General features: G+C 47.4%; 1 gene segment (V, D, J or C); it reads right to left on the bottom strand.

The window, feature by feature from the left end:
* Window positions 1-4,408: 4,408 nt before the first annotated feature.
* Window positions 4,409-22,346, bottom strand: part of LOC108523572 (T-cell receptor alpha chain C region-like) — a 54,882-nt gene continuing 36,944 nt past the window's right edge. The window contains 4 exon segments of the C gene segment in view: window positions 4,409-4,955; window positions 5,911-6,018; window positions 6,906-6,950; window positions 8,821-9,093. Of these exon segments, the coding sequence occupies window positions 5,912-6,018; window positions 6,906-6,950; window positions 8,821-9,093 (425 nt within the window).

Genomic DNA, 22,346 nt, shown 5'->3' with positions numbered 1-22,346 from the left:
AAGGGGGTCCCTCAGAGAATCAGCCCTAGCTGTGTGTGGGGACAGATACAGCCTCCCCACATCCCTCCCTCCCAGGAGAGCCCTGTGGGTCTGTCCTGTACTAAGTAAGCGCTTAACCAGGTGAGATCGAGGTCTGATCTTGGCTGGTTTGGAGGGGCAGCAGAGGTGCGGTGAGGGAGGCGGCTCAGCAGTGGGGCCAGCAGCACCGCCCCAGCATGCAGCGGGCCCGGTGCAAGTCACGGAGGGGCCGGCAGCCCCTCCCAGCCTGGCGTGTTGGCCTTGCTGCACCTGCGGCTGGCGGGTGGTGTAACGGCCCAGCCTGCTCCCCTTGGCACGTGGCCTGGGACGATGCTATCTCTAACTCAGTATTTTTAACTCTTCTTTCCAGAGGATGTGGCTTCTGTGGGAGAGCTTCAAAGGGTGCCCTACTTGCCCCTCTTGGTAACCATGACATCATGGAAATGGGAGGGGACCGCCCCAGCCCCCAAACACCTGGAGGGAAGTGGGAGACTTTTTCCACTTCCTGTTCTACTTGTGGCTACTGATTCAATGTCTGACCTGTTTATTAATTGCAAAATATAGCTCTATGTGTGCTACACAGAGAGGCCTCAGGCATGTGTGTCTCTGTGTGAAAGGAGGCCTGCATCCCCCACCCCTCACCGCGTTGCCCAGGGGGCCTTGACACAGACGCAGGGCGCTGGTGGTCCTGCAGCCTTCCCGCAGCCAGAATGACAGCACTGGGTCTCCATGTGCTTGCTCCCCCAGTCTCATTCCAGTCAGCAGCTCCTCTTCCCACACATGGATCAAGGAGGTAGATGGGTTTTAGAGTAGGACTCATGGAGAAACTGAGGTGAACCCACATAAAGTGACTGTTGGCCCTGGACCTCGGTGCGGTCACACAGTGAGGTCAGACTCCCAGCTACCCTGCGTGCTTTCCCACAGTCCCTGTCCTCCAGGCTTTGTTGGATAGATGTGTGCCTGCCTGGGGGCTGTCCTGACCAAGGGGGCACCACTCAGGTTTTGCTTGTTCTGAAGTTCTTGACAAGTTACTTTAGCTCTTGGCAAAACTGTGAAACATTGACTCACCTGACCACTTCCTCTACTAATCCCCACTTTCTTTTCCCCTGTACTCCCCACTCCTCACACTCAGCTCCCCCCACCCAGAGCCTAACTGCAGGAGTCATTCACTTATTTATTTAATGGCACCTGTTGTGTGCCAGGCACTGTTCTAGTTCCTGGGGATACATTGATGACAAGGAATATTCCCGTCCCACAGAGCACACAGGCCAGGGGACTTCCTCACCAGGTTGGTACCTGATAATAAGGTGCTATAGGTCTGTCTGTATACATGATCCCAGGGGAGTTGAATTTTATGTTTGGACCTAAAAAATAAGCAAACTCTTAAGACTCAGATGGCTGCCCCCAGTAAGGGTAACAGCAGAGGGGTTGCTCTGTCAGAGCTGAAGACCCCACCAGGTCGCTCCTGAAACATGTGCTTACGTAGCCTGCCATTTCTCCTGAGTGGCTGTGACTCCAGTTGCCCTCAGAGGTCAGGTCTCAGAGTGAAGTTTCAGAGAGTCCTCTAGAATCTTAGGCCTGGGGCCATGAGAACTCATTTAGTCCATTCTTATGCCTTTGGGACTGGCCTGTGCTTAAGTCCTTGGGACAGTAGGGCATGTGTCCAGAGAAGTCCCTTCTACAACTGGCCTTAGTAACCTGTTCCCTGCTGGGATGTTGGCCTGAGGTTGGGTCCAGGCTGGTAGAGCTGCAGCTGCAGCCCATGGCCCTGGCTCGCAGGGTCTGTGGGTCTTCATGGCCGGGCTCTTCATGACTGTGTTTCTAGGTCTCCTTAGCTTCCTGTTTCCTCCAGGCCAGGCAATGCCCAGTTCCTTATAGCTGGGCCCTCTGTACTGAGGGGCTTTATTGCGGTGGTGCTAGGCTCAGTGCTGACCTGCCCGGTGGGCATGGGCACAGGAGCCCTTCTCCTGAGCCTTCTCACAAGGCCACTCTAATTCCCTCTGACATCCCGGGTGGGCCCCGGAGCCAGACATGCGAGCAGAGCAGTCGGAGATGGATGGAGTCTCTGTCCCCACCCCCAACACTTGCTCAGCCTCAACCCACTTGCTCCTGGTCCACCCCTCTGACCTCTGCCCTAAGTGGCTTTAGGTTTAACAGCCTCAGACGTGAGGGAAGGTTCTTGCAGAATAGAGGATCTCCTGGATTTAGATGGAAATTTCTCAGGGGTGGAGCTGAGCCCGCTCTCTGGATGGCCCCCTACCTGCCCTGGCCTTGTCATCCTGCCTCCTTGCTTGGGTGTGGGTGGGTCCATAGCCCCTGCTGCATCACCTTGCATAGATCTGTGGGAGGCCTTGGGGGGCCAGTGACTGTCCTTGCTATCTGAGGGCACTGGGTTGGCAGGCCTCCACAGGCCTCCACAGGCTCCCGCAGGCCTCCTGCAGGTCTCCCACAGTCTGGGTCTCCCCTAAGGTTATCGCAGGGGTCTAGCTTTCACCCCTTCACTGCTTTCCAGGCTCCTGTTCCTTCCCTCAGCCCTATGACCGCCATGTCACTGCAACCAACTCAAAAGAGCAGACCTGCCTCCCCAGCCACCCACACTTCCCTCGCCTGAATCTTTTTTTCTACAAAGCAAAATGAATTACCACTTCAGGGGGAAAAGAAAGAGAAACTAACTGGCCCTCAGTTTTTAATGGTTGATAAAGGCTTGCTCTATTAACCCTCCCAGGGGCATTTTCATTTGATACAGGGAAGAGAATGCTTTAATTATAAGAAATTCCCAATGGTGGAATCTGTGGCATTGTGTCAGACAGGTGAGGAGGTAGAGGCCCCCCAGAGTTCCCCGAAGGTGGCAAACCCCACCTTTGTGAAGGTGCTATGGTCCTACCATGTGTGAGGGTGGCCCTGCTGTGATGGAGTTCTGAGCCCTTTCCCTTTGGTGATCTTTAAGGGGATTGTATTTAGGTGAGAGATGGGGCAGCTTAGAAAGAACTGGGGATTTTGTGACTCCCCTCAGTAGGGTTGACCAGGAGAGGGGACACTGGTTCTTAATTCTACAGGGGCCACAGAATCAGAGGTGCCGGGAGTGGGAGGTAGCCTCCAGTCCTACCTGACATTTCGTAAGTGGCGACACATAAGCCTGTAGAGGGCAGGGGTGTGCTCTAGGTCACCTATTAAAGCTGGTACAGGTTAAGTATCCCTAATTCAAAAATCTGAAATGTGAAATCCTCCAAAATCTGAAGCTTTTTAAGTGCCCACATGATGCTCAAAGGAAATGCTCACTGGGGCATCTTGGATTTCAGATTTTTAGATTAGGGATGTCGAATTGGTAAGTATAATGCTAATATTCTACCTCCGACTCAAAAAGAAAAGAAATCCAAAACCTGATACACTTCCGGTACCATGCATTTCAGAGAAGGGATACTCAACCTGTAGCTTCTTCCCTATGAAAAAAAGCAGGCCTGAGTTGTAGCTGAGAGGATTTACGTATTTCTGGCTGGGATGGTCAGACGCATAGGGGAACCACGGAGGTATTCAGGGATGGAACCCTCTCCCACCCCCAGGCGTGGGTAAGCCTCAGCTTTGGGTCTTGGTAGCTGTGCTTGCTGGGTGGATGGTGGAGTGTTCTCTAAGCTGTGTTCCCCTCAGCATCCATGACCCTGGGGAAAGGTGCTCTGGCAGCAGGAGTCTCAAGAGGGAGAGCGCAGTGTGCTGTGGACCTCAGGGAGCCCCATGTCTTTCCTTCCAGGTGAGAGCTCAGGGCATCGACTCTCCTCGGTCAAATCTCTGGGCTCGTGGGGAGACAACTCATCTCCTTTTTCCTCATTCTCACATCCGGGATGGTGGGAACATAAAGTCCTGCTGGGGCCACAGCCTCCTCTCAACCCTGCTCCTGGTGTCAGATTGGGCACCTCAAAGGGCTGGCGTGGGGCTGGACCAGGCAGCAGAGTGGTGGGTGGTCCCCAGCCATGAATTTGTGAGACAATGCAGTTTCAGTGGAAACTCAGTCTGAGAGGAGAGGCAAAGGAAATGCTCCTGGAGGGCAGGAGACGTGGGTGGCATTTTGGGGACACTTGCTGTGTGGTCCCTGTCTGCTGCAGGTCACTGCCACCCATGTGTATGGGCTCCTGTTATGGGTGGTCCCGTGGCATGGCATGAGAGTGGAAGAGAAGGGGCCCAAGCCGGTAGGTGGGTTTTCTTGGCCCTCAGCATGCCTGCTAAGTGGAAGCTTTTAGAGGTTATTCCAAGAAGAGATTGACTTAGGCAGCTTGTTGAATGAGGCTTCCTGGACCGCATCATAGACAAATGCCTTGGGTTTTCTCTGCCCAGCTAGTGATTACCAGCAAGCAGAAAATGACTGCAACCAAACCCAGTCAAACAGAGGCACAGTCTCTGCTCTTCCAAACCATTTTAATGAAGCCATTGGCAGCAGGATATACAACACACCCAGACATACAGCATAGCAGGGCCTCAATAATGAGATAATTTCCCCCCATGTCTTGAGAAGAATAGTATGTATTTCTTTATGAACACTATTTAAAAAATATAAACCCCTCACAACATTCTCCAGGACCTAGAGCCCAAGAGAACTCACTGAGGATCCATCATCTGTGGGATGGTGGAGGCAGCCTCTGGGGAGCAGGAGGGACTGTGCACAGCCAGGGGAGGCTGCAGCAGCCTTGCCTCTGCCGTGAATGTCAGGCAGTGACAAGCAGCAATAAGGGAACAGAGGGGGTGGCAGCAGTGTTTGGCAGCTCTTCGGCAATCTTAATCACAAATTTGGGTAGGATCCAGTTGGTGGCATTGCTGGGGGGGCACAGAGGTGGTAGCAGCTTTCTCCTCCATGGGGGTGGGAGAGTTCCTTCTGCTTGGAGAGGGAGAGGAGGGGCTATGCAGAGGAAGGAACGAGGGAGCACAGGCTGTCTTACAATCTTGCAGACCTGGAATGAGGAAGAACAGAAGTCAGGCTGGACACTGAGGAGGACCCAGGACTGTTAGGGGTGTGATGGAGATGGCTCTGTTTGGGGATGTGTGGTAGAGTTCTAGGAGCAAATGGACCCTGGAGTTCTTACTTTTTTATTTTTTTGAGACAGGATCTTGCTTTGTCTTCCAGGCTGGAGTGCAGTGGCATGATCATAACGCACTGCAGCCTTGATCTTGCAGGGTTCAAGCGATCATCCCATCTCAGCCTCTTAAGTAACTGGGACTACAGGTGTGCACCACCACACCCAGCTAATTTTTTCAGTTTTTGTAGAGGCGGGGTCTCCCTATGTTGCCCAGTCTGGTCTCCAGCTCCTGTGCTCCCCCTGTCTCTGCCTCCTAAAGTGCTGGGATTACAGGCGTGAGACCCCGCACCCAGCCTGGAGTTTTTTTGATGGTGATGGAACAGGATGCAGTTGTCAGCAAGATGACTGGGGACCCTGGGGGAGGAGGGCGTGGAGACTCTAGCCAGGATTAGGGTATAATATGAGTGTAATGTCTTCTTTCTACTGAGCTAAGAGAGCCATATGGGGAGAGAGGACATGAGGAGAGGCCTTGGGGGTCCCTTTAGGTCACATGGTAAGAGAAGTACAGCACAAGGCATGTGGTGTGAACGGGTGTCTCTCTTCTTCCACTCATTAACTGTGTGGCCTCAGTTTCTTCATTTCTGTTCTTCCTACTTCATAGGGGAGAAGTTCAACTGAGGTGGCTGAAATGAGCATGTTTTATAGTGTTTCAGGCCATTGTTATTGCACAAGAGGAATTTGTAACAGGAAGAAATAGAAGAGTTTGGTGGGCTCACTCAGGCTTTGGACTTAAAAGCAAGACCCTGCAGGGAGGCTTGCTCTCAGAGCTTAGGATGCACCCAGAGACCCGCATCCCTAACCCCCACTCCCCAGATTCAAGGCCCCTCACCTCAGCTGGACCACAGCCGCAGCGTCATGAGCAGATTAAACCCGGCCACTTTCAGGAGGAGGATTCGGAACCCAATCACTGACAGGTTTTGAAAGTTTAGGTTCATATCTGTAAAACCAAGAGGCCACAGCGGTTATGGGCTTGCATGTCCCAGGCCTGCATGGCTTGCAGGACACACCCATGGTTTTCCCCAAGGAAGAGCAGGCTGGGTGGGGGAGGCCTGCGGCTCCTGCATCGCCTCTCCCTTGCAGCTTCTGTGCATATCCCCTTGCAAACGTATTTCGTGCATTCTTCCAGGGCCAACAGTATTTTGTGTTTCAAGACAAAAACATCGACTAGACTTGGCTCTTATTTTATTTCTGAGCCCTTCTGGGGATGGGGTAGCTGCTCAGAATTTATCATTTCAATCCCTGGGGTCCATATGGGCCCCTTAGTGAGTTCCGCTACCACGGGAGAGATGACTCAGTAAGAACAACTCAAATGGAAATGAATATGGGCCCAGGGTGGGTGTGAGGAGTGGTGGGGGATTCTTGAGAGACAGGACCATTGCCTAGAGCCTATGTGAATACTGTTGCTTTTCTTGAAAGAAGGCAAAACCTCTTGGCTGTGGAGTGAAACTGTCCTCAGGATGATCTGGTTAGTTTAGGGCTATCCCTAAGGGAGTCAGAAATTTCACAGCTGGGCCACCCAGAAGCTCTCTCTGGCTCTCTTGACAGTGGAGCTGTTGTAAGGAATACAGAGGCCTAGGAAAAAGTCCTTGGTCTATTGAAGCTAGAAACTCATCCTCAAACTGCTTAGATTGGAAAGTCAGAGATAGTGAGAGGATTCAGGGGAGACCCCACCCAGCTCTGGGCAGGTCTTGAACTGCTGTTTCTATTCCTCATCATTCATTCGCACATCTACTCATTTCTTCCCACTCCCTCATCCAGGCAGGATTATTGCGGGTTCATCACTTCTGCAACCCTGTGCAAACCCAGGCTAGACCCCTATCTTACCTGTTTCAAAGCTTTTCTCAACCAGGTTGGCATCACAGAGACTTTCTGAAAGGAAAAACACAGACATTCTTTCAGCATCCAGAGCAGGCTGACTCTCCCACCCCAGACCTCCTAGTTCTTGGGCAGGTGAACATCTACAGCCTTTCCATGCTTCCTTGTGGAGAGATCTGGAGGGAACTTACAGCACATGGGCACATGCTAGGGAGAGCCCCTGGCCCTGGCAGGACTGATACCTTGGCTCCTGGACACCATTTCTATTTACTCAATATACACTGTTTGTGCAAAGTACATGTTCCATGACATAGGCCACAGGTGCCATCACACATAGACCCTGCTCTTGCGTGGCTTCATTCTGGAGTCCAATGGAGGCAGTGAGGCATACACAGTGACAAGGGCCATAAAGAGTATAAACAGGTACTTTCATGTGTTCCAAAAAGTTTTGATCCTTGCACCCCAAATTTGTTCCTTGGTTTCATCTTAATAAAATGGCACTATCATTGACTTAGCTGCTCAGGCCAAAATCCAGCTGCCTTCCTTGATCCCCTCTTGGCTTTCTTATCCCTGCATGGTTCTACCTTTGAAACCTGAATGGTGTTTGTCACCTCCCTGCCACCACCCTGTCCAGACCTCCATCATCTCTCTGCTATAACTGCTCCCTTTCTGCTTCTACTCTTGGCTTACAACCCACTCTCCATACAGCACTCAGATTGACCTTTAAGAAAAGCAGGCTGGGTGTGGTGGCTCACGCCTGTAATCCCAGCACTTTGGGAGGTTGAAGCGGGTGGATCACCTGAGGTCAGGAGTTCGAGACCAGCCTGGCCAACATAGTGAAACCCTGTCTCTACTAAAAATACAAAAAATTAGCTGGGTGTGGTGGTGGAAGCCTGTAATCCCAGCTACTCGGGAGGCTGAGGCGGGAGAATCGCTTGAACCTGGGAAGCGGAGGCTACAGTGAGCCGAGATGTGCCATTGCACTTCAGCCTGGGCAACAAGAGCAAAACTCCGTCTCAAAATAAAATAAAATAAAATAAAATAAAATAAAATAAAATAGAAAAGCAAATTAGGTGTCCCTCCCCTGCTTGAAGCTGATCAACAGCTTTCTGGTATACTTAGAATACTGTTGGCCCTCTCATGGCCTAGGAGGCCCTGTGGCTTGGCCCTGCCTCCTTCATTCAACTCTTGCCTGTTCCTCTTCTCCTTTCTCATTGAGCTCCTGTCCCAGGCCTCTATAGGGTCCTTTCCCTGCCCTTGGTATGCCTGGTACCTTCAAGTAGCATTTCTTCAGAGAGCCCTTCCCTGACTTTTGTCGTGAAGGTGGCTGTTTTCTCAACCCTGAGTTAAAACACATTCCAATCTGAAGTTTTCTGGACTTTTCCCAGCTGACAGATGGGCTCCCCCAACTAGAATGGAGTTTCCTCTGGGCAGACCCCTCATCTGACCTTTTATTCCTCCACTTCAGCACCTGGTGCATTCATGTACCGGCACAACCAGTGGTTGGTGGGTTAATGAGTGACTGCATGAGATTGACTTAGTAAGCTGGGAAAGATTTTTTGGCAGACAGGGAGAAATAAGGAGAGGCAACTTGGAGAAGGGCTTTAAAATAAGGCGTAGAAGAGCAGTAAGGGCAAACAGTCCGAGCAAAGGCAGGGAGGTAGGAACTCAGTTGGAGAGACTGAGGCTAGGCCAAGTGCCCTCTCCTGCCACCTTCTCTTCATCTGCTTTTTTCCCGTGTCATCCTCTGGACTGCCAGGACAAGGCTCACTGTTTCTCAGTAAAAAGTGGGTTTTGTGGCAATTGATGAGGCCAAGACCACCAATCTGAGGAGTTTTAGACATCATTGACCAGAGCTCTGGGCAGAACCAGGCCACTCCTGAAGCAAGGAAACAGCCTGCGAAGGCACCAAAGCCGCCCTTACCTGTGCCGGGGAAGAAGGTATCTGCTGGAATAATGCTGTCCTTGAAGGCGTTTGTACATGCAAAATCGGATTTGTTACTCCAGGCCACAGCACCGTTGCTCTTAAAGTCCATAGACCTCATGTCTAGCACAGTTTTGTCTGTGATATGCACGTCAGAATCCTTGCTTTGTGACACATTCATTACAGAATCAAAATCAGTGAATAGGCAGACAGAGGTGTCATTGGATTTAGAGCCTCTCAGCTGGTACACGGCAGGGTCAGGGTTCTGGATATCTGTGGGACAAGAGGATCAGGGTTAGGACATGATCTCATTTCCTTCTTTGCCCCAACCCAGGCTGAAGTCCAGATGCCAGTGATGGACAAGAACGGGGCTCCATGGGGCTGGCAAGTCATGGTCTCATGCTTTATATGGGAAACAGCATTTTAGAAACCAGCTGCTTGTGATGGACTGGGACTCAGGGACAGGCACAAGCTATCAATCTTGGCCAAGAGGCCATGATTTCAGTGAACGTTCACTGCCAGGCCTGGCCTGCCACTCGAGGAAACCTGAAATGCAGGGCTACTTAATGATATTGCTTATTCTTTTATTTAATAGGATCTTCTTCAAAACCCCAGCAATCTAACTCTGGCAGAGCAAAGGCAGGCATGGAAAGAGGGCCGAGCAAAGCAAACTAGTGGTCTCCCCAACTTAAGCTGGGCATTAGCAGAATGGGAGGTTTATGGTATGTTGGCATTAAGTTGGGAAATCTATCACATCACCAGGAGATTTCCCTCTCACTGATAGAGGTTTTGAACTATAAATCAGAACACCTGCGTCTAAGCCCCAGCACTACCGTTTACTCGATATAAGGCCTTGAGCAAGTCACAGCAGCTCCTTATGTCTCAGGAATTTCATCTGCAAAATGAATATGTTGTCTCATCCACCTTCCTAGCCAGGCTCTTCTGAGAAAGAAATGAGAGCTTCTCTATATAAACATCTATTTAATAAACTGTAAAGTACCAAACAAATGTTAGTTGGAGCCATTGACCCTGGCGGAACATAGCCGTGAAAAAGTGCTAGTGAGTCATGCAGAGCCACAGCGTCTATCCTTCACCCTCAGAAAGCAGGACCTGCTGGAGGCTTTTCCTTAGTGCTGAGACTCATTCTTTAGTATTTCCGTAGGATTTTGTGTTTTTAATGTGACTCTCATTGTTTATTCTTTCAGACTTCCTGCCTTTTGAGGAGGAAGCAGAGGTTTGCCGGAGGATTAGCATGTTGGGGCCACCCAGAGAGTTTCCAGCAGGGTGGGGATTAGAATTTCCCACCCAGTGGTTCTCTGCTCCCACAGCTCCTCACATGCGCACAAGATTTCTCAGACCCTGGTGATTCCCGGACAGTTGCTGAGCCAACCATGGTGGCCTCGGCAATGCCGACATCCAGCTGGATCCAAAACCAAAGAAATCAGCCCCTGGGATGCTGAGTGGAGGCAGAGCTGCCTGCAGCATGTGGCTGCCCCTGGAGCAGTGGAGTGGGGTTGGGCTCCATGGTCAGAGGGGAGAGACATCCAGAGCTGTGGCTCCAGAGGATTCTGCCTACTTCCCTCCAACCTCCTTATACTTGGGCAGCCTGACATCTCTCTGGGTGAAGGCCCTAAGGCATAGTTCCTTTGCTGGGAAGGGACAGACAGAAAGCCCTTAGCTCCACCAACACGTCCCCCTGATTGTTAGTCATCAGTGTGGGTCTTGGGCAGTACTGCAGAGGGGGAGAGAAGAGTCTGGAAATGCTGATCCTCAAGCCAACCTGCATCTGGTGGCCCCTGATCAGGGATAGTGGGTGGCTTTGTGGGGGCAGAAACCTAACTTGGAGTCCTGGTTAAACACTCACTCAAGTCCTGGGGCCAGTGGGTGTCAGACTGGAGAAGATCTAGGCTGCTCTGTCTAGTATAATAGTCTCTAGCTACATGTGGCTGTTGGAATAAAAATTAGTCAATGTGAAATAAAATGTTTTCAATTAAAAATGGAAACTTCATTTCAAGAGCTCAATAGCCACATGTACCTGGTGGCTATTGCATGGGACAGTGCAGATTGACAGAACATTTCCATTGCCACAGAAAGTTCTACTGGACACTGTTGGTATAGAAAGCGCAATGCCACGGAATACAAGACTCCGAGAAATGGCAACAGGGGCTGAGTTAGAGGTACTGAATTTTTTTCAGCCTTTTTATACTTTCATCCCATGTACCTTTTATACTTTTTATCCCCATGTACCTCTAGTTCAACTTTATCTCTTTGCCACTTTTAATTTAGAGGTGTTTAGGGGTCTGTCTGCCAGAGCCCTCTGGGGACAGACATCCTATTCTACCCTAGTAAGAATAACACATCCCATCACTGACGACATCAGAAGGTAGGCTTGGCAAGACAGAACCAATTTTTTGATGTGGAAGTTCAGCCATTCTAGATCCTAAACTGTCCTTTACATTCAAAATGAACTGCAGAAGCACATGTGCTCTAGTGCTTTAGGTCCTTAGGGACACAGCAGTGATTGAAAGCTCCCTTACCATTAAATCTGTCCCCTGTAGTTGGGCACTAGGGACCCAGAAATCAGAATTAGTTACACTGGTTCTGGGTCCCACTGAGGCTCTAGTGAGCATCAGGAAACTGTGGGCATGGGCAGACGTACGGGGAGAAATGGAAACTCTGGTTCCTTTGCCAAATTGCTACTGGGAGGTAACACCTTCATACCACCCCCAGTGTCTCTATTACAGAATCCCTTAGGTTTCTCCTCCTCTAAGGTGTGGGATGATCCCTCTCAGAGCCCACTGAGGAAGGAGAGGGGAGGTCTGCAGCACCGTAGCTGGCTCCTCTCACCTTCACGTCTGGTCTGCATCTCTAAATCGGATTCTCAGTTTCGCAATGGCTGACTGGCCCGGCCCTAATTTCTGTATTCTCGTGCTCTAGTATTTCCTTTTCCATGCCCAAAAGACGTGTTCTCTGAGGACTTTTCAACCAATTTTATTATCAGATGTATACTTAGGCTACAATGCATGTGCCTTAATTATTCCCAAGATCATGCCTTCTTTCTTGTTGTTCCCTATGCCCAGAACTCCCCTTCTCTCCTTTCTCTGCCCATACAGATCTTATCCATCTTTCGGGGCTCAGTGAATCCTTTGTACCACATGAAACTTCTCAATCTAGGCCAACTTTTCAGCCAGCACCCTATCCCCTCTGAATCTCTATTGTGTCCATTGACGTCATCAACTGGTCAATACTAGAATAGTTTTTGGGCTGCTTAATTTACAACAGTTCTGTACCTTTGTCTAGTTTTTATACCACTTGAGGACAGGACAGGAATCTATCTTACACTTCATACTCAGTCTAGCATTTGATAGAGTGATAGTCACATAGAAGGCATTTTACAATACCCATTGAATGATTAAAGTCAAATTTTAATGTGTTTGACCTAGAGAAACATGAATATTCAAGACAGATAGTGATGCTTTTCCCTTCCCAGACCTCGGTAAGACAATTAGTTACAACATCTTCAGCAAGCCTCCCCATGGTAATAAGTGATATCCCCAGAGAAAGGATTAGCGACACTGGCCCATGGGGTTGCAAATGGTGCCACCTGGGATGACTCACCAGATATAATGAACACATGGGTCCCTTTCCCAAATGTGAGTTTATCAATTGCTCCTCCAGTATTCACACCACGGGTGACACCACTGCAGAAACTCACAGGACCTACCTGTTACTTAAATAAGAGAAACACTGATCTCCCCCACAAGGCAGGAGAATCACACTCCTAAGAGTTAGACCTTCTGCTCTTTTGCACTGAAATTTCGCTTCTGATATGTACAGTTCTCCTCCTGCTCCATTCTGCTGTGGTTCCCTGGGCTGAGGTTGTGATTTCATATGGTTTCAATTAACTAAGAATTCAGTAGAACAAAAACCTCAATTCCAGGCAGCAGTATGTTGGATACGTTTGTGGAAGGTTCAGGAGTACTTGCTCATCGCCTGCCTCATGGTTCCTAAGGTCCCAGCCTAAGGATGACGTCTGCAGAGCACTGAGTGCTGGATGGGAGGATTTCCTGGGGATGGGTGGAAGAAAGTGTTTGGGAGCCCACAGAGGAAAATACCTGGGCTCGACTCGGCATTTTGGACAAAGAAGAAATAGTTGTCCATCCTCCCTTGCTCTCCTGCTTCATTCTACTTACTTGGCTGGATGCTCAGTCTGGTCCCTGATCCAAAGATTATCTTGGAAGCACTGCTGTACCCCCACTGTGGGTAAGGTCTTTGAGATAACCTTCTTGATGCTAATCTGCTGGAACCCACTGGGGTCTCAGAGCCACATTCTAAAAGGCTCACTGGGTCTTTGGTGCTTCCCACAGAAGCGATTCCCTTTTCCCTTTATGATAGTGTAAACCTTAGTGTAAGCAAAGCCCCAAAAATGATAATTATAATAATATTTTAGAAAAGCTACTACTTATTGATCACTTTTTACATTCTGGCCATTATCTCATATTATTATGATGTAGTTACAGTCATTTTGCTGTTGAGAAAGTGGAGGCTTTATTGAAAACAGCCAGTGAGAGTAGAGCCCGAATTTTCCCCAGGTCTGTGGGCCTCCCTATACACTGCTGCCTCTATACCTTGTAATTGCATGTGGTATACTTGCCCTTCAGTTAGGGGTCTGGGCCACTTTTACCCTTAGGAGGAAGTTGAAAACTCTCCTAACTCCAGAGAGGAAGATGCTATGAGTAGGGATCCCCATACCATGTTTATTAGCCAATTCAGGGAATTTAGCTACCTGCTGCAATAAAAGAGAATTTGTGTTTGCCATTAACTCATCTCTTTCCCCCAAGGGCACTTTGCTAATTTCCTGAAAGCACTGAGTATTTGGAACTCTTTTTATGTTTCTATAAATTATTCTGCTCAGATTTTCATTTACTCAGTTGGCTCTGGGCACTTCTGTGTTTAGTATGAGAAATGGGAACATTTTATGTCACCAAGAGAGCTTGTAGAAATGGAAAATGAGTGCTTCTCAATATATCCCCAAGTTTGCTATAAATCATCACCTGTTTTCTCATAGACAAGTGGTCAGTTCTTTTTGCACTGGTCACTTGCAGGGTCATACTCACATGGGTGTACAGCCAGCCTGGTCCCTCCTCCAAAAATCAGCTTATTGTAGCCACCAGAAAACACACAATCAGATGGTGCTTTACAAGAACTCTAACCTGGGCAGGACCAGCCTAGCTGGGGCACTCCATCTCCTGTCCCTGTTTTCCAGGCTCCCCCAAGTCAAACTTCCTCTGACGAGAGAGAAAAGTCTCTTGTCTTAAGACCACCAGGTCTTAATTCCTCCTACTCACTCCTGAAGATGCATTAGAGGCCTCATTGATGCTGATTATTTCTTTCTAATCATCATGAAATAGCTTCATTTTATTTTGGCAATTGCTGAACACCGAGAAAACTGTGCAGCAAATGCTCCAACCACTGTCAGAACAGCTCCGGGGCAGGTTAGATGCAGGCATCAACATGCAGGATCTATGCTGCCCCAACACTTTGCAGGGTTTACCTACTAGAAACAATGGCAACTTTAACGCCTTTTTCCAAATGTTAATTTTTGGTCTTTTTGTACACACCTTCCTAACACACCTTGGAGCTGTATATTTCCAAGATGATTCTGCTCCTAATGGGGATAAGTTTCCTTAGAATAAATCTTTTCTGGGTGGTCTCTCAAGTGGAGACAGACTTCATATATTTATCATTAGACCTCTTTCTTTTTTGCTGCTAGAACTCTAGAGATGTGAGGATGGAAAAAGGGTCCCGCCCTCATGGAGCTTAAGGTATAGTGGAGGATATGTGTATGTACCAGGCAATGAGAATTGGAGGCTACTCATGTCTTCTGTTGTGCTTCCATTGCAACTTGCATGTACCTCCACTATGACATGGTGGCAATGGGCTATAGTTGTCTGTTTGCACTCTGAGCTCCTGGATGGCAGAGACTCTCCCTCCTTCCCTGGATGGCAGAGACCCTCCCTCCTTCCCTCTTTTCCTCCCTCCCTTCCTTCCTTCCTCCATCCCAGTCCTTCCTCTCCTTTCTTTCCTTTCCTTCCCTTCCCTCCCCTCCCATTCCCTTCCTCACACTTAGCTTAGTGCTTGGAATGAAATAATTGTCCAATAACTATTTGTTGAATGCATAAACCCTCTAAATATTTCCATTCATTTCTAATGCAGTTCTGCTATCTTCTTTTATTAGGACTATTTCATTTCTTCTTTAACTTCTATATTCCTTTTACAAAAAAAGTTCCTTTTACAAACTTTTATTATTTTTGATGGCATTATTTAGGCTCTAAGTTCTTCCTGTGTCTCTCAGTTGGATGTGCAGTTTTGAGAAAGTGTGTCCAATGCCCAGAGTCTTTGGAAAGCATAATTCATCACCTTTCATGAAAACGAAATGGTAACAAAAAACAATCTTTTGGCATAATCAGTCACAGTTTCTTTTCTGATAAAGATCTTTTGTCTCAAAGGAATCTGTCTCTGCAATGATGAAATGGCCTATTCCCATTGGCAAATACTACCGTTAGAAAACAGACTATTAAGCTAGTGGCTAGGAATTAAAATTTCAAGATATTCAAGCCTCATAAACAAACATGAAAAATTAGTTCAGGAGGTACAGATTCATCATCTGAGAAAGCAGAATAGGGGCTTTCTATGTCTTTGGCCAGAGCCTAAGTTTGGGTACTTACTTGGTTGCACTTGGAGTCTTGTTCCACTCCCAAAAGTAAGTGCTCTCCTGCCCGTGTCCACACTCTGGTACATCACAATACAAAATCCTGCCCTCTGCCAGCTGGGGCAGCTGCCCATGACCCTCACACACTCACAGCTTCTCTCTTGGGAGAAAAGCTTTTAAGCAGCCTATTCTATGGTTTTGATGATAAATTTTTCTTTCTAACTCCATGCCCAATAAATAGTCCCCCTAAGTTTCTCCTTCCCTCCCTGCCATACCTGAATCCTGCCACCCAACCCAATGGCTCTACTGATCTCTTCAGAAGTGCTGAGTCACCATGCCATGGTCACTATGGTAAGAAGGCTCAGGATGGGCAAACCAAAGACCAAACAGATGGCCTTGAAGGTGTGAGGTCTTCCTTCACAGAATGCAGGAGGCATGGTGGTGGCACCGTTAATAACAAGGCCCTAGAGTCAAATAGATTTGAGTTAAACTCTAGCTCTGTCATTCCTGGCTATAGAATCTTGGATAAGTTACTTATCCCAAGACTCTGTTTCCTCACCTGTAACATGGGCAAAATACGAGCTACCTATTATTAGGATGTATGTAATCATTGAATGAGAATTACATAAAAGACAGAGAATGGCCACTGGCGCATGTCAGGCATTCAGTAAATAGTGGCTCATAATGGGATGATTCCCAGCAATGCTTTACACAAGGAGAAAGAATGAGGCTTCTTGCAGCCAGAAGCCCAGAAACACATCCCTGAACCACCCATTCCAGAACCACAGAGTGCCTCAGCACCCTGGCTGGTCTGCTCTAATTTAGGGGAAGATATCTCATGGATTCTAGGGGAGGTGGTGACAGAGTCTCAGCCACAAGAGACATAGGAGTGAGGGGGCAGAGTAGACCCCTTGGGTGCCAAGAAGAAAGTTCTATTTTAGAAACCTAACCAAGAGTGAAGTCTTTTTTCACAACTCAGGGATTTGTCCTCCGAAACCATTGTGCAAACCTTTGCCTGGCACAGCCTCAATCATCTCATCAGACCTGACACTGATAGTTACTCCCAGGCAACAAAGGACTCCTTTAATGATGGAACAGGTCACAACACAAACTCTCACTACTACGGTATCCTTCCATAATATAATCTGTCTGCAAAATTTCCCTTGATCATTTCTATAATGCTTACATGGATGAACAATAAGGCTGGTTCCTCTTCCAAATGTAGGTAGGTAGCTTCCTCCTGATGCGCACAGTGAGGAGAGCCTTTGATAAAACCTGTTTCATGTGACCTCCCTGTACCAATTGCCCCGTGGTATTGGGCAACATCCTGGGAAACCCTCCTGAATACTCTCCGAGTTGTGGAAAGTCTCCTACTGCTGTCCTTAGAGCCCCCGAGTGCTGGCGCCTAGGGGTGGGAGCCAGGGGCTGGGGACTGGAGAGCTCTTTGGCCCCCGGGTACCCAGGGGAAAATACCACCTTCCCATCAGCAGAGAAGCAGGGCAGCAACTCCCCATGTCTGCTCCCAGGACCCTAATACAAACACCACATTCTGCTTGCTTGGGGCAGACATTCTGAGGGTCTGGCTCTGTTACTCTTTAGTCAGATGCAAGGAGCTTCTGAAAGTGCTCCGAGGACAGAGAGCAAAGAAAATTTTATGTGACATTTTGCTGAAGCTGTTCTGACCTCCTTTTCTCAAAGTGTTCCTTGTTCTCTTTTCCTTTCCAGAGTCTTTGGCACTTCCCACTCCTAGTCTTCTTCCTATGGGAGACCCAGGGGTTGGATTTCTGCATATCCCTGTCTGAGGCAACACTAAATCCAAGCAGGGTTTAGGCACTTCCTGTGATTTGTGCTTTCATCCTTCCCTCTTTACCACCCAGAATTAGGCCAAGGCATCCAAAACCCTTGGACTCCTTTATTTCTTTTTTTTTTTCTTTTTTTTTTTTTTTAAGACGGAGTCTCGCTCTGTCACCCAGGCTAGAGTGCTATGGCCAGATCTCAGCTCACTGCAAGCTCCGCCTCCCGGGTTCACGCCATTCTCCTGCCTCAGCCTCCCAGGTAGCTGGGACTACAGGCGCCCGCCACCTCGCCCGGCTAGTTTTTTGTATTTTTTAGTAGAGACGGGGTTTCACCGTGTTAGCCAGGATGGTCTCGATCTCCTGACCTCGTGATCCGCCCATCTCAGCCTCCCAAAGTGCTGGGATTACAGGCTTGAGCCACCGCGCCCGGCCGACTCCTTTATTTCTAATGACCTTGACTCAGACGGGGCCCTGCCTCTGTGAAACCCTACAATGATAGAGAAAAAAGTCACAATAATTTCCATACACTTTTTGAAAGATGGGAGGAAACAGAGACCATGCTGCCTACTTCAGAGATATGAAAATGGAGGCTCAGAGAGGTCATGGCCTGGGCCACAGTCCTGAGCTGGGGCAGGAACTCAGCACTTGGCTCCCTAGCAGGTGGGCACTGCCAATACTCAGCTTATCTCACACTGGGTTTGAGGGTCACTTAGCAAAGAGCTGTGTGGCTCCACCAAACTCAGGGTGGGAGTAAGGGGCTGGGGCCCCTCCACTGCTCTGCACTGACCATCAGCACGGTCTTGAACAGATGCTAGACCCTAGCGTCAGGCCCCTGTGCAACATGAGCAAGATGTCCCCATGGTCCCCTCCAGCTCTCACTTCTGTGGTCCTTTGTTCAATCTGAAATCCAGCCTCAGGGAAGATCAGGAGTAGCTTTACATGAGAATGGGAGTGTGTTCAGTGGAGATGCAGAGAGAAGGGGAGAGTGAAGGAAACCAAGGACAGGCAAAGATTTGGGACAGTGGCTGCCTAAGGTTCTTTGATATGGCATTGATGAATGGCATGTCCTTCCCCCGCTCCCTTGGAAATAAGAGGCTCTCCAGCAGAGGGTAGGGATGGGGGTGGGTGTGGCCATTTGTGCAGGAGGATCCCAGCTCACTTACTTGGTATGACCACCACTTGGGTCCCCTTCCCAAAAGCGAGTCTGTTGTTCCCATAGGCACAGTATATAAGCGTATTACAAAAACGTCCTGGTTTTGCCCACCCCCTTTCTGAAGACACATCCCTTCACAGTGCCTCTAAGATCTGGAAACCCTGAAAGGTGAATCCTAGTTTTCCGTGTAATGGGTGGTATGAGGACTTGAAGGAACCTCCCTAAAGGGTATAAACAGCACCAGACCCCAATGCTACCTGTTGGCCTTAATTTTCCTCATCACAGCTATCAACAAACACAGTTTTGGCTATTTCTTCTTTGGGAGAAACAGAATCTTTACAAAACTTCATGAAAAACATTGCATCCTACATAGGCTGGGTGGGTGTGAATATTTCTAAAGATACCAGAGAGCAAGCTGGCATTTTCCTACTTCATCTGCCATGCTTGAGAAGAAGGTATCATTTTCCTTTGGACATATGCAAAATGTATTTTTCACCTTGCCATAAATGCACACTGTGCTGGGGCACATGCTAAAAACATGCCTCGGCATGACTCAGAGTCACTGCATCCTCTCGGGGCTGAGTGAGAGTCTTGGGTGACTCACGCCTGACTCATTCCTGTTTCTGTCCTCACCCTGCTCAAGGATGCTAACTGCCAAGGGGGCTTTTGTCCTCAAGAAAGTCAAAGATCTCAGCACAGAACAGACTCAATTCCTTTTCCAGAAACACAGTTGGGGGAATCACGTGTGTTCTCTGTCAAAGAATGTGGACTGTGCATGGTCATACCTGTCCTGTCTCCAGCCATCAGGGAACCCACCCCCCTATCTTGGAACACGCATATATAAATTGTTATTAGACCTTTTGTTATGAGTGCTTAGTATCCCTAATAAGACTGGAAGTTCTTGACATCAGGAGCCCTAGCTTAGGGTTTTAAAAATTCTTTTCTTTGTTTCTTTCTTTTTAAACCAACTATGATTCCCTGGTTTGTTGATGATACTCAATAATCATTTACTGAATTGAACTGACTTTTATTGTGCATAATTATTGGAACAGGGAGGCCAGTTTTGGGAGAGGTTAAAAGCTAAGTATACTCTGGGTAAATGTGAGCTGCAAAATCTAAGTGCTTAGGCAAGGAAAAACCAAGGAAGCATTTCTAAGAGAGATAATAAGAAGGCAATATAAAAACTGAAACATCGTGAGGTTCATATGACCCTCAGCAGAGAGGCGGGAACTGATGAACAAGTAAGAAATTTGACGCAAAGCAAATTCAAATATTTCTCTGCTGATATCTTGAGAATAATTATCCTTAAAGGTAAAAAGAATAATATGGCAGAAAATGTATATTTGAAATGAGCAGCATTGTTATGATGAATAACAACAAAATAGTAGTAATAATAATCTATTATAGACCAGAATAATTATATCTATATATATGCCCAATATTGAGGATAGGGCTACACACTTCTGCAGATTTGACTTACTTGGACTGACCAGAAGTCGTGTGCCAGTTCCAAATACGAGTTTCTTAAAGCCTGTGTTCACACTCTGACATAACTCTGTACAAAATGGGACCCTGTCACTGGGCCATAGCCTGGGATTGCCAAGTCACATGCAAGTTAGTTACTAAGGGTGTTTCTACGTCTGCATGCATGTGCCAAAGTGGTAGGAGGCATCTAATTTTACTATTTAACCTTAATTCTCCTAAGATCATTGGAAGATGACAACAAATAAGATAGAACCCAACTGAAGATTCTGCCTTGTATACAGTGGATTATATAAAAATGTCACTAATATTCAAGTTAAAAAATTTATCATATAATAGAGTTTCAGTTCTAGATAGGACCTAGGGAATTTTTATCCATACACACTTAACTGTCTGTTATTATACATGTTTCTTGCAAGAGTGATGCCCATGGATACTGTACAGTGCAACATTATTATTGCCAATTTATCTTCTAATTTAACTAGCAGACAAAACTATGTGCCCTTCCCCCCAAAAAGAAAAAAAAATCAATGAAAACAGATGTCCTTCAACTGTAATATAAATCAGGTTATTTCATGGAACTTACTTGCTTCAACAAATAGTTTTGTTCCTGCTCCAAAGACAGTTTTGAAGCCTCCCGTATTTCCCACAGTGATTTGCACTGCGACAAAATGGGCCATTTCCTTCTCCTTCCATTTTTACACTACAGCTGGGGAGCAGGTCTAGGGAGCCTATACTAAGGTGCTAGTAATAAGGAGGACATTTTTATACTCCCCTTGTAAAACCTATTTTTTTTTCACTGTTTATGAGCATAACTCACACTTCTTGCCTATCAGAAGTTTAGTTCACCAAACAGCAGTCACAGAATATGGCCCCAGGACCAGGATCTCCAGGTTCTAGTCCCAGCTCTAGTTTGCACTGACTTTATGACCATTCAGCCAACCTCTCTGGGTCTTAATTTCCTTATTGGGAAAATAAAGAGGTTTGCACTAGATATTTTGAAGCTCCTTCTCAGAGCTAAAGTTCTATGTCCAAAGTGCCTTCACCCTTCATTTCTCTATAACTCATAAACAAGTTAGGCTCTTGTAGATCAGTTATACTGGTGGCTGGTCTCCCTGGGGAAAATAATAGAAACAGTGAAGGAAAGGGAGAGTCAGAACAAGGGAATGGCTGCAGCCAGCTCCCCTCTCTCTTCTCCCTATTGGGGTAAATGCTCCCAGCAACTCTGCACTTTTTGTTTTGTCATTGAAAGGGGAAGAGAACTCTTTAGACACTTAGGCCATCCATGTCAAGATTTCCCGAAGCGCCCTCTCTAACTCACAGCAATATCTAAAGCAGAAAAGATAAATTCCAAGCATTTCACCAGTCACTGTGATTGGCATCACCTCTCATTTCTAAGTAAACTAGGGCACAAGCTCTGCAACATCATGCAGTAGAAACAGCAGGGCTTTCAGGTGTGGTGGTGTATGCCTGTAATCCCAGCTACTCAGGAGGCTGAGGCAGGAGTATCAAATTGCAGTGAGTTGAGATTGCACCACTGCACTCCAGCCTGGGCAACAGAGTGAGACTCTGTCTCAAATAAATAAATAAATAAGATTTAAAAATTAAAAAAAATAAAATAAAAGAAAGAAAGAGCAGGGCTTTTTAGTCAGGCAGGCAGACCCAAGTTTAAATTTAGGTCCTTTACATACTAGCTTTGGGATCTTGGACGCTTCTTTTTCTGAGCCTCAGTTTCTTCTTTTGTAAAATAGGATACTTCCCCCTACCTCATAGAGATATTTGAGATAAACAATTCTACATGTCATGCATCTAGCATAGTATCTAAACATCGTAGGGACTGAGATGGTGGTTATTATTCCTATGTTAAGTTAGGTTGTTGATTAACAGGGCTATTTCCTGAGGGTTATAGAATTTGTTTATGAAATATAAGATTCCATACTCTTGAGTCCTATAAACTCTCAGGTGGTATAATAACGAAATCCCAGAACAACCGATTTTGAGGGCTTTGACCCCCTCATCCACTGGAGGAGTCAGAGGTGCAGAGAGGGGTGATGACTCATTCCAATATCACACAGCCAGTTGGGACCAAATCAAACCTAGAACTCTGGACCGAAACCAGAAGCCCTGGGTTTCTTTCTCTGTACTTCACTGACTCTTCTTGGATGATGTTTAGTATAAGGGGGCACAATCTCTGGAGTGAATTGGGAGTGTTTTTTTGGGGGCATGGGTAAAATCACCTTGAATATCCTCTTCTAAATGCACCTCTGAATCCACGGCAGTGGAAGTAGAAAGGATCTATTTGATCATGACAATGCAATTTTCTGCTCTTCTAGCTCTTCTAGCTCTAGTGGTTAGCTAAATTCCACCCCAAAGAAAGCATGCT

Source organism: Rhinopithecus bieti, unplaced genomic scaffold (genome assembly GCF_001698545.2).
Source record: "Rhinopithecus bieti isolate Rb0 unplaced genomic scaffold, ASM169854v2 scaffold_74680, whole genome shotgun sequence".
In the NCBI taxonomy this organism is placed as follows: Eukaryota; Metazoa; Chordata; class Mammalia; order Primates; family Cercopithecidae; genus Rhinopithecus; species Rhinopithecus bieti.
Note: the sequence above shows the minus strand (reverse complement) of the source record. Positions and strands in the feature narration are given on the sequence as shown.